The following is a 13,235-nucleotide window of genomic DNA, read 5'->3' as shown; positions in this document are numbered from 1 at the left end:
ACCTAATAAAAAAAAAAAAAAAAGATTAACATATTCATCTCATGAAAAATTCCAAGACTAGAAATACAAACTTAATGGAAATACAATCTCATTCAACATTTTTAAAATAAATATATAAACCCCTTTAAAAAAAAAAAAAAAAAAAAAAAAAAAAAAAAATATTGTAACAATAAAGAACCTCCATCTACAAAACTCGTGTTTCACAAAGGCCACCTTATTCAAATAAAATTGTGTGTCAAAGGGAAGCTTTTAAAAACTCCCTAATGCCGTTTTGAATTCAAGAAATAGGTAGGTACTTAGGTATTATTTATACTAGCTACCCCAGATAGGTAGGTAAGTAGAGAGGTAGACTATTATTCTGTTCTGGATTTCCACGTGGCTTCAAGAATTTGACCCACATAATGCGCCTGCATTTCCCACGTGGGATACCTACTGTTATTATACGAAAGCTACGTGCTACTTAGGTATATACCGTATATAAGGAAGTATAGGTACATAGGTACCTCACCTATTCACCTATTTAAGCGTGAGGTTTTCCTTAGCAACCACTACCTATACCTAGATATCAAGGTACCTATATGAAAAAGCTTTTGAAGTTGAATGTATTCATAAAGACTCCTTTCTGATTCCCCCACTTCTCTTTTACAATTTTGTGAATGGAAAATGAACCTGTAAGGTAACTAATTAGTAGGTATGTACATGTATTTGAATATTTCCCTTTTTACTTTCCTTATCCTATAGGAAGGAAAGTAATGTAATCGGGTCAAATTTTCGATGGTCAGATTTTAGTGCCAAAACACGTTTTGAGGTCCCTAGAGCCTAAATCCAAAGTTTCAGCCATTGGTCCGTGCGTGTGTGTGTGTGTGTCTGTCTGTAAACAAAATATCTCGAGAACGGTAAGAGCTAGAGACTTGAAATTTGGTATGTATCTTTCAAATGAGACTATTAGTATTCTTTTTAATAGGGTAGAAGCTAAAGCGTTAGTACTCAATAGAGTACTTGATGTCTGTTATCATTACGATGGGTTCGCTCAATACTCGACATGATAAACCTCTCAGTTATGACAGATGACATCAGGGAGATTTAGTTCAAACAAAAATTCAGCAATTAAATAAACTGATGTGTGCCTAAGCTCTAAACAATAATAGACCGAAGTGAGGTGTAGATTTGAACTTGTCGATTTTCAATTTTCTTTGTCTGTTTGCTGATTTATTTTATTTATTTTTAATACAATTTAGCAACAAGGCCATTTGCAGAAAAAAAAACCTATCTAAAGATTTCAGCACAAGAGGGAGAGTTAACTATTTTTCTGTGGACGGACACATAAATTGTCAACGTGTGTACTTAGGTAGCTGTCCCCCTGCAGCAAACTGCATTAGTACAGGGGGGGTAGATAAGGCTGACGTATCTTCACTTACACTGAGTTGACACTTTAGTAGGTGTACTGGTTGTATGATTTCATCATTACATTAAATCTTCACTCAAGCGAACCGTGACGCCCAGGTCTACACTACCATGTTGAAACACGTCCAAAAAGCCGAAAACGGAAGTAAAGTTCAGTCCAAAAACGGACATAAAGTTCAAGCACGTCCAAAAAAGGACGTACGTACCTACATGGGACTGAAGGCGCTCCCTAATTGTTCTTATCACAAAAGAGAGTAAAATCACACGAAGCTACCTACATACTTCTTGTGGGTACCTACCAAAAAATCACTGGGTAATTCATTATGGGTACCGATAGTGACAATAGAGCAATAATTGACAATGGGGTTGATTCTATAGGGTATTCTAGGGAATCTAGGGTAAATCCCGTAGGTACATAAGCTACAAAGGGTAAATCTAGATAGGTTTTATTTACAAAGCTACAAAGGGTAAATCTAGGTAGGTTTCCCAGGGGCCTAGGGCAAATCTAAGTGCGATGCAATGATAGTTAGATGAATAGTTCTATGTACCTATAGGTTGTCAGAAAAGATAAGTAGCAAATTTCAACTCTTTTATGTACAAAAGACTTTACAGGTCCCTCCCTCTATCAGTAGCTATTATCCCTCCAAACCCTCCCTCTAGTCTGCATTGTCTCATAGGCCTCCCCCCCCTTCCTCCCACGAGTAGGATGGGCAGCGTATAATTTCCCACACAAGATTTCCCCCCTGCCACTACGAGTGTGGGAAAGAAACCTACATGAGAAAAGCTCCCACCGCGCATGTATCGATCGATGAGAGAATTTTTGCCGAGTGTAACTTTTTCTTTCCTGATTTGTATTTTTCTTTGATAAATCTTTCTAAAAAATACTCGTTCAAAATTATTTCCTTAGTGTTTAAGATCTTTTAGTTTTAGTTGTTTGTTTCCCCTCAAGAGAACCAATTTCTTCCCAGTTAATCACATTCACTAGAAAATAATGTAAGTATAAAGTGTCGCAAGGGATGGGACTGGTCGGAGAACGTTCAAATTGTCGTGTCCCAGTTTTCCATTTAACTTTAATTCCCATTATGTACCTCACTATGAGTAGGCGGAGGATACGACAAATAACTTCCACATTCTAACTGAAACGAACCTCGTTTTTTCGTTCAATATTGGACGGTTTTTGTCAGATTCAAATGAACCGATTTGGCCTGGATAAAATTCTTTTAGAGCAACTTTGTTTAGGAAATTACAAGCCCATCTTGAAAAGTTCATGAGGTATTGATTTGATGTCATCTCGGAAAATTGCAATAGAGGTATGATGTTCAGCCATGTGAGTCTATTTTCTAGGCATTTCAAGGCAGACCCGTTATATTTACTGTCGTGATTTAAAACTTTCAAATGATAAGTGATGAGAAATTTATTTAATGTCCTATTTTATTTCTATCAGTGTGTCAGATTGGGAGGCGTTATCATTTAGTCATAGGGGATAAGGCATGTTTCTTATCACGAGAAATATTTTCACAGGTACCATATATCTAATATGGCGTTAGGTAGCACGTATGTAAATACTTACCCCTCACTGATAATAATAATGAGAATGGTTTATTTTAATATAACTATAAAGATATTATCTTCCTTTTGTTCCTATATAAGTACCCCCAATGGTACTTTTCAGGAACTATGAGAATTATTTTTGAATCCTATAGTAACCAAGTAGGGTGTAAATTTTCTTTTTGTTCACCGAAGTGGACCAGCCTAAGTCGGTAATCTTTAATTTAACATACCTATCCATAGTTGAAAATTGATTAGTAACCAAATCTCTTGTTTCTTAGTAGGTATTTTCTATTTTTTGCTTCCACAAAATTGGGAAATCTAGGTACCTCCTAGATGGGTAGAAGTACCGCGAATACTAAACATATCGTCCCGAAAGTGAAATCAGGATATGAGAAAGCCAGCCGTTCCGAGTCGAATCTTATCTTTTTGGAATAAAATCTGCCTTCCAAGCTAAGTAGGCTGTCCGCGAATACTAAACTCGAGAGCCCAAAGCCATTGATTTCTGATGAAAGGTTAAAATTTTATGAACGCCGTGTAACTCTTTGCGTATGCAATGTGCCACATATTAAAAATTAGTGGAGATGTTTTGGTCTCTTTCCCCTTTTCGTACGAAAGAATGGTTGTTTTTTTGTTAGGTAGAGGTATCATCTTGCTTATTTTTGTGACGAGACAAAATGATTTTTTTTTACAATGTGCCACATATTAAAAATTAGTGGAGATGTTTTGGTCTCTTTCCCCTTTTCGTACGAAAGAATGGTTGTTTTTTTGTTAGGTAGGTATAGGTAGGTATCATCTTGTTTATTTTTGTGACGAGACAAAATGAAACAGATTTTTTCGTTATGACATGTTGGGCTTTTTGAAAATCAAAAAGAAGATACGAATTATTTTTCTAATAATTCATAAATAGTCACCAGGTTCTAAAAACAGTTAAACATTAAAGTACTCATTATTCTGAAGAAAAAATTCGTTTACGTATTTATCTACCTACTACATAGGTATTTATGTATTGTATTTTCAATGTTTTCATCTGATGCACATTTTCTGTCACCCTCCCTCCCTCCCTCTCAAACTTTCCTCTCCTCTCTCCTTCCCCCCTAAATCTCTCCACTCCAATACCAATGCATATTATTATGAACAAACATCTCTCCTCCTCCTCCTCCTCCTCCTCCTCCTCTTCCTCCTCCTCACATCCTTCTCCTCCTCCTCCTCTTTCTCCTCCCCCTACTCACATCCCTGTTATCACGGGGGGAAATGCATTATTTTCTCTGGAAAAGGTCACAAGTTCAGTAGATGCTGTGGTAACGCAATGTGGGGGTAACTTTTCCTCTCATTGTCATCAGTAAGACAAGAGAGTCCTCGGGAAATTTGACTTGTGTCATGAGAAGGCGTTGCGGTATTGTTTCTTAGAACTTACACTGTGGTCAGTTTTCATCCCTCGCTACAGTGCTTTTAACTTGGGGTTAGAAGAAGAAGAAGAAGAAGAAGAAGAAGAAGAAGAAGAAGAAGAAGAAGAAGAAGAAGAAGAAATTAATTTATTTATAAAATCCATGCTGTCCTTCTATGTAAGGGTAGCATAACATCAACATAGATACTCATTATTACCTACATGTAACTTTTTTTTTAACTAGGTTTATGTGCAAATTCTTATAGCTGATGTTAAATATCATGATCGATACTACTTGTAGAAATTTAATATTTGTGGCATTCCAGATATTCCATTTTTGGCGAAGCTTTTACCTTTTATTGAACTCACAAACTTCCAATTGAAAATTGGACCATGTTTAGTGGTGTCTTTCGACAATTTTATTATAAGAGCTTCTTTTGAAACTTGGATTTACCGGCCTTGTATTACATCTGGTTGCTCCCTCTCTCTTGGAAACTTTATTATCTCGTATTTTGGTCTAAGATGTTGTTGTTGTTGTTGTAGCGGCTTTAGCTTTCGCAGAATGGCGATAGCAGAATAAAGAAAAGATGTCTTTTTGTATCTGCTATACACCGGGGTGATGGTCTCTAGCTCTAGCCATGTTAAATTGCCTCGCTCGTCCTGAACCGCAGTCAATCATCGTGAGGACTTGTACTTGGTCTTTAAAAGCAGAGAGAACCCTTTGAGGAACTGCCAGCTAAAACCGGTCTTAAATTAACGACTGAAGTGTTATCTAAAACTTTCTCGCTTTGAGTTCATAGGTCGTCGCGACAAATTTCAAGATCAGTAGAGCTCATTTATTTTGTGTGAGTGAAAAAAATCCTACCCTCTTGTCTAAAATGGTGTTCAAATGAGTAAATGAAGATGAATCCTTTGATATTTTTTCCTCAAAAATATTTTAATACCTACCTAGGTAATATTTATCACTTACCAAAAACGAAGGTTATAGGTATCATAGCCATGATAGGTAAGTATTACCAGTCTTGAGGTCACAAAAGTGAAAATCCTGTCACTGAATAAAAAAAAAAGTCTTATAAAAAGTCCGGTTTCACTCTGCCTCCATTGAAAATTATTAGAAACACTCAAACACAATATAGGTAATTTGCTCCGTATAGTGTCAATACAAATACCTACCTATACCTAGGTATGTATAAGTAAGTTAGGTAGGGGGACGTCTTTTGCCAATAACTCTCTTCCTGCCCGCAGAAAACTTTGAAAACTACGCCATCTCCATTCTAGCGTGGGAATTTTCCCGCGAGAAAAGCAAGAAAGCTTTAAAAAAGGGATTTTTCTTCGTCCCTCTGTACTCCGTTCCCTCTTGCCTTACTTTTTACCCTTTTTCACACCCCCTCATATTCACGCAGTCAGGAAACTTTCGAAAGTGGAAAACTCTCTGACGCAGAAGTAGGACCGTGGGATGAATCATCAATCAAGATTATGGCTGCGGGGGAAAAATATATTGTTACCTACCTCGTCGTGTTTTTCTTCCCTAATTTAATTTGAAACTTTTTTTTTCAGCACAAGAGGGAGAGTTAACTATTTTTCTGTGGACGGACACATAAATTGTCAACGTGTGTACTTAGGTAGCTGTCCCCCTGCAACAAACTGCATTAGTACAGGGGGGGTAGATAAGGCTGACGTATCTTCACTTACACTGAGTTGACACTTTAGTAGGTGTTATACTGGTTGTATTATAATTTCATCATTACATTAAATCTTCACTCAAGCGAACCGTGACGCCCAGGTTGAAACACGTCCATGTTACCATGTTGAAACACGTCCAAAAAGCCGAAAACGGAAGTAAAGTTCAGTCCAAAAACGGACATAAAGTTCAAGCACGTCCAAAAAAGGACGTAGGTACCTGCATGAGACTGAAGGCGCTCCCTAATTGTTCTTATCACAAAAGAGAGTAACATCACAAGAAGCTACCTACATGCTTCTTGTGGGTACCTACCATAAAGTCAGTGGGTAATTCATTATGGGTACCGATAGTGACAATAGAGCAATTGACAATGGGGTTGATTCTATAGGGTATTCTAGGGAATCTAGGGTAAACCCCGTAGGTACATAAGCTACAAAGGGTAAATCTAGGTAGGTTTCCCGGGGGCCTAGGGCAAATCTAAGTGCGATGCAATGATAGTTACATGAATAGTTCTATGTACCGATAGATTGTCAGAAAAAATGAGTAGCAAATTTCAACTCTTTTATGTACAAAAGACTTTACAGGTCCCTCCCTCTTCGTTGCTATTATCCCTCCAAAACCTCCCTCTAGTCTGCATTGTCTCATAGGCCTCCCTCCCTTCCTCCCACGAGTAGGATGGGCAGCGTATAATTTCCCACACAAGATTTCCCCCCTGCCACTACGAGTGTGGGAAAGAATCCTACATGAGAAAAGCTCCCATCGCGCATGTATCGATCGATGAGAGAAATTTTGCCGAGTGTAACTTTTTCTTTCCTGATTTGTATTTTTCTTTGATAAATCTTTCTAAAAAATACTTGGAAGTTTTGGCTTCAAAATTTAAAAGTAAGCTTTTTGCTGTCAGGTTTACATTTACATCAGATAAATAAATTAGGGTTATGTATACTTCTTCTTCTTTTTCTTTACCTTTTCCTGTGTTCAGACGGGGTCGGCGTTTTTCGTCAGCCTCTCAATCAGCCTTAGGGTGATTGTTTTGGGTTGACTTTTAGTTTTGGCTTGAAAACTCTTACGAGCGGATGCCCTTCGCACTCAACCTTTGCTATATCTTTATCAAGGGGAATTCAGAATGGTATACTCCCTGTTTAACGTACCCCAGCCAGACAACAACCTACTAACGAGATTTTCATTTTCTTTCCATTTCCAGATGATGATTATAATGGGTGTGATTGGCCTAGTGATTATAGCCATCATCGTAGGTAAGTTGAACTAAACTCAAATCAAAACCTACTCCCCCAACTACTAAACCAAAAACCAAACCTAAAGTCACCAATACTAACTAAGCCGCCATGTTTTAGTTGGTTGAAAACTTCCCATCTTGTGTTGTGTTCAGAGCTTTTGGTTTGACATCTGTTTGACAATTTGGTTTGAGATGGATCTGTTTTGACAAGTGTTTCACTGTTTCTTCTATCCCCCCTAGCTCTTGTGTTTCTTTCCATGTTGGATGTTGCAATGTTTTTGTCCATGGACAGACTGCTCCGTTTACTTTTTACCTTTGTACATAATGATTTTTTTTTTTTTTCCTTTGGAAATTTCTTCATATCCATACAATACTCGGTAATTGAACATTTTACGTCAAGGAAAGACGGGCAAGATGATTAATTTTGTTAAACTACGTACATACTTTGTCTATTTTATTATTTTTACACCTTTCAATTTCAATCAAGTACATATTTATTTAGACACCAACAATTATTATAGTATTCTATTCATATCGTTAAATTTTAGACGGGATCTTTATTTAAGCTGCCTCAAAGATCAACAGCCTGCTCTTGTGTTTCTTTCCATGTTGGATGTTGCAATGTTTTTGTCCATGGACAGACTGCTCCATTTTCTTTTTACCTTTGTACATAATGATTTCTTTTTTCCTTTGGAAATTTCTTCATATCCATACAATACTCGGTAATTGAACATTTTACTTCAAGGAAAGACGGACAAGATGATTAATTTTGTTAAACTACGTAGTTACAAACTTTGTCTATTTTATTATTTTTACACCTTTCAATTTCAATCAAGAACATATTTATTTATTTAGACACCAACAATTATAGTATTCCATTCATATCGTTAAATTTTAGACGGGATCTTTATTTATTTTAAGCTGCCTCAAAGATCAACAGCCGATCTTTATTTTTTATTCACTGCCTCAAAGACCAACAGCCTTAGATAGAAGCATTTTGCTAGAACGAAAACAAATTTTATAGTAAGGACGTGATTTCGATTGACATCGACCCAAAAAAAGTAGAGTAAGTTGTAGATGCTACTGTAGGTATTAAATTTTATAATATTATTATCTACTATGTATATCAACAGCCTTTAGACAGAAGGATTTTGCTAGAACGAAAACAAATTTTATAGTAAGGACGTGATTTCGATTGACATCGATCCAAAAAGAGTAGAGTAAGTTGTAGATGCTACTGTAGGTATTAATTCTATAATTATTATCTACTATGTATTACATTTTTAATTTTCAATCATCATAAATATGCACTGTATGGATATGAAGAAATGAGTTAGGTTTATGAGTTTAGTCACCGTGCTTTGTATTGAGCCAAAAGTTCCAATCTTCTTTTAGTAATTGGGAGAACCCTTTTTGACCGAATTTTTCGTGGTTTTTTCCACGAATTGCAGGCAATCTTTAGCTTAGTGAACTTTGATCAAGGGACTCAAATTTTAATGATGTTTGAGCCTGCCCAATGTAATCTTTTTAAGGGAAATATAAAAAAAACAAGGATATTTGTCTTTCGTAAAGGCCCAAAGTTAATTATTATCATGGTTATGTTAACTGAATCGCTAATTGTAAAAAGGTATCAAGCAAAAGAGATCAAATTTTCATGAGTAGAATGAGAAAATGCAAAAACTTCTACTAAAATGTCTACAGAAATATTTAAAAAGACGCCTTTCTACAATCGGCCATTCAACTGTCGCATTTGTTTTGAGTGTGCTTTAACATTCACTTCGACGTTCATTTTGAATTGAATGTTGTATTTGGATCCGTTCAGTTTTTACAAAATGGCCGAGGGAACTTTGAACTATTATTTCCACGCATTTTTACTTTCTATTTGCTGTTTGTTTCTTCTATTCTCTTGTTTTCTACTGTCTATGAATGTTGTATTTGGATCCGTTCAGTTTTTACAAAATGGCCGAGGGAACTTTGAACTATTATTTCCACGCATTTTTACTTTCTATTTGTTGTTTGTTTCTTCTATTCTCTTGTTTTCTACTGTCTACCTATTTCTTATACCCGTGGCCTTAATGATTGTGGTAATGCAGGTTCCATTATAAAATATATTTTTATGACAATTTTATCTTATATTAGGGAAATCACGAAAAACTCTTGAAACAAGCAGCCGATTTCAAAGGTTTTGGTATTGAAAAAAAAGCTAAGATCTAAGTGAATCTGTTGGTATTAAGGAGCCCGGCAGTGCTCCGACCCGCCAAGTCAAGAAAGTTTGACCGCGCTACTAGAGATATTAAACGCCATACTCTTATAAGAACATATATGTAGCATTTCTGGCAAAATTGACATTAATTAGTTATATTAAGGTCGAAATTCCGAGATGACCTACAACTCATTTTACGGGCAGGTAAGTCACATACCTACCATAATACCATACTGTTCAACTTTAGGGACACCTCTTTTATTAAGTCTAATTGAGTAGGTACCTAGTCCAGTTCCAAAAATGGACATCTCCCGGGTGGACTTTTTTATTAGGGAAATCACGAAAAACTCTTGAAACAAGCAGCCGATTTCAAAGGTTTTGGTATTGAAAAAAAAGCTAAGATCTAAGTGAATCTTTTGGTATTAAGGAGCCCGGTAGTGCTCCGACCCGCCAAGTCAAGAAAGTTTGACCGCGCTACTAGAGATATTAAACGCCATACTTATAAGAACATATGCAGCATTTCTGGCAAAATTGACATTAATTAGTTATATTAAGGTCAAAATTCCGAGATGACCTACAACTCATTTTATATTATTTCTTCTATTCTCCAGATGCACTTCAACAAGGAGCTTCACAGTTTGAACAGCAGGCAGGAAAACTGAAAAGGAAGTTTTGGCTTCAAAATTTAAAAGTAAGCTTTTTGCTGTCAGGTTTACATTTACATCAGATAAATCAATTAGGGTTATGTATACTTCTTCTTCTTTTTCTTCGCCTTTTCCCGTGTTCAGACGGGGTCGGCGTTTTTCGTCAGCCTCTCAATCAGCCTTAGGGTGATTGTTTTGGGTTTTAAGTACAATAATTTTAATTATTGATTAAGCTTATGAGGAAAGTTATCCTAATAACAATTACATGATCAATTAAACGAATAGATTTTGATTTATTACATTTTAAACAATGTACATTCTCTTTATCATTTGTACTAAATTTATTTTCAAGATAACTTTATTACTTTCTATTATTTTTTTCTGTTGTTTTTCCTCTTTATACCTGAGACTTGCTCAGTGTCCTAGAAACTAGAAATCTTTGAGTAAAAACGGAATTTGCCAATACCTCCTTGTTTTAAGTTATGTTATATTCACTTTTAATTTGATAGATAGAAATTATTTTAGCTAAAACGATATTACCGTTGAATTTCTTTAGGGAAAGAAAACCTAAATTAGGTATTGTAGGGTCAGGACACTGGGTCCATCTGAGTTCAGCAAAAAAGCTATCTATTTTTCTTCCTATTAAGTACATGTACATAAGTACCAGTTATCAGCAAAAACTATGTTGCTGTGCTTGTATTTAATTAATTGAAAAATGGGATCAACATTAAACTAGAGATAACCTAATTAGGTATTTAATTTAAAACTGTAATATCAAACTGTATGTTTTAATCCCGGGGAAATTCTAAAAAGACAAATCTATTTAAAGAAGTAAATAGTTTCACTGATCGTAATTTCTTACAAATCATTAGGTATTCAATACGTATTGATAGATTGATTAAAATCTAGGTAAATCTATTATTATCCTCTGTAAAATTCAAGACAGTAATTCAAATATTGGCACACAACAATACGAGTATTCAATCCGCATTTTTATTTTATTATTTTTTATTAATTAAAGTAGTTAAATTATTTATTTATTTATAAAATATTATAAATTGTTAATTGAAAAAATTAAACTTATTAAATTTTAGTAAGAGATCATTCTTAGTTTCTTTTATTTCTAATACCTACCTATTACTTATTTAATGTTTCTATTTACATCACTTAGTTACTTATGTACCTACCTACCTTCCTTACATCATCATTCCTCATTTTTGACTTTCCTGAGCCTGTTCTTAATAATTTATAGGTACTCATCCTCACATTGAAAAGACAAACCTAATACCTACTTGTAAGAAAACATCATTTATTAAAAATACAAAACATGAAAAAATTGACTGACTTACCACAAACTTTGAGTGAAACAATTCACAACTGTTGGTACTTATTTATACTTACAGGCTCTACAATACGTAGATACTAGATAGTAGATTTCTATTTATAATGGCTGAACTTTTTTTTCGACTTTAGGAAAAGCCATGAGAGATACCTAGTTTCAAGACTTTAGCACGTTGCATGAGGTCGCATGCCAATAGTCACTCCTCGTAATTGTTGTACCTACCTATCTTCTGCACTGCACAAAAATTGCACATTTCTATGCACTCGACCTGCTAATTGCACAAATAATGGACAGTAGAACCTTGTTACATATAACGAAATTATAATGAACAAAAATTGCACATTTCTATGCACTCGACCTGCTAATTGCACAAATAATGGACAGTAGAACCTTGTTACATATAACGAAATTATAATTATAACGAAAAACTCGATGTTACGGAAAGGAAATTCCATTTCCGTTTACAAAGCAAAATCCCCGTTGAACTGTATAACGAGGTTCTACCTTGCTATTTTTACACGATTTTTTCCCTTGTTTTGTTTAACTTTCCAATCCTTGCATGCTTTCACTACTTCTTTCTATATTTTTCGCGGTAAGTAAGTAATTATTATTTATTTAGAATGTTAAAAAAAGGTTCCATTAAATTAAGTTAGGTTGTCATCGATCAGTTACCAGTCATAGATTTTTGCCAGGTTCAAACGTTTGTTAATTATGGAGTACATAGCTAACAAACATGAACCAGTAGTCCAAAGCCTAAATATTGCATGTGATGCCGGCCATTCTCACAGGGTGGTTCTAAATCCATTGGCTTTGAGCCAAGATAAATGGAGGATACATTCCCATTTTACTATAGTAATGAGGATCGATCAGTTACCAGTCATAGATTTTTGCCAGGTTCAAACGTTTGTTAATTATGGAGTACATAGCTAACAAACATGAACCAGTAGTCCCAAGCCTAAATATTGCATGTTTGTGATGCCGGCCATTCTCAGGGTGGTTCTAAATCCATTGGCTTTGAGCCAAGATAAATGGAGGATACATTCCCATTTTACTATAGTAAATGAGGGTAAACTGCGTACTGAGGCCGGAACTTGGCCTGGCGCACTACCAACTAGATATTATTTAGAACGATCTTTAATGGCCGGCCTTTTTTCGCCACATTACACTCACTTAAGTAGGTATTATTTTGTTACTCAGGGCTGAATTCATTAAATGATTAAATTGGTACTCTGTATAAGGAATTTCAGGGAATTTGTAAAACATTTAGAAAACCAGAAAGAAACCCCATTGGAATATTTGCAATCGAAAAACGAGTACAAATTTTTGTCGATGATGGTAGGCATTGAACCCGGGACTTTCTGCATAGCAAGCTAGTGCGTTACCAACTTACCACTATCACTATAGGCTAACCCTGTCCTCATAATATATCTTACCACTATGAATTCAGCCCTAATATTCCCAATAACCTAATGAATTCAGCCCTAAGCCTCACTTAGTTAACCCTTTTGTATCACCTAGCGCTCATTTTGTATTGTTTCTCTCTTTACTTTGTTTCGCAGCCTGGGCGTCGGATTAAATTTAATGTTAAATTTCTCATCTCGTCTCGAGAGTGTCTTCTCTTCTCTCTCCTACTATAGCTTTAACCCTTCAAGTCACCAGAAGTGTTCCTCGAGATTGTAAGTAGTTCCTAATCCATCCGACAGAGCGCGTATTAGAGAAAAGGGTTTTTCTCCAACCTTTGGGTACGGAAAAAAGAAAGAAGAAATATAGGTTGAAAACTGGAATTTATCTA

At 35.5% G+C, this 13,235-nt stretch overlaps 1 protein-coding gene and 1 long non-coding RNA gene across 2 annotated transcripts in view; one reads left to right on the top strand and one right to left on the bottom strand.

Annotated features, from left to right (window-relative positions):
- The window catches only part of LOC113467286, a 17,637-nt gene extending 8,243 nt beyond the window's left edge, over positions 1-9,394 (bottom strand). Inside the window, exon 1 of the long non-coding RNA XR_003391425.1 lies at positions 9,306-9,394. This is a non-coding gene — a long non-coding RNA (uncharacterized LOC113467286). The remainder of the gene's footprint in view (positions 1-9,305) is intronic.
- LOC103508917 (vesicle-associated membrane protein 2) overlaps positions 1-13,019 on the top strand; it is a 31,854-nt gene extending 18,835 nt beyond the window's left edge. The window contains exons 4-5 of the mRNA XM_026823389.1: positions 10,069-10,167; positions 13,003-13,019. Coding sequence (XP_026679190.1) covers positions 10,069-10,167; positions 13,003-13,019 — 116 coding nt within the window. The remainder of the gene's footprint in view (positions 1-10,068; positions 10,168-13,002) is intronic.
- Positions 13,020-13,235: the final 216 nt, after the last annotated feature.

Source organism: Diaphorina citri, unplaced genomic scaffold (assembly GCF_000475195.1).
Source record: "Diaphorina citri unplaced genomic scaffold, Diaci psyllid genome assembly version 1.1 scaffold446, whole genome shotgun sequence".
Lineage (NCBI taxonomy): Eukaryota > Metazoa > Arthropoda > Insecta > Hemiptera > Psyllidae > Diaphorina > Diaphorina citri.
The sequence above is the reverse complement of the archived record's forward strand: the minus strand, read 5'-3'. Positions and strand labels throughout refer to the sequence as shown.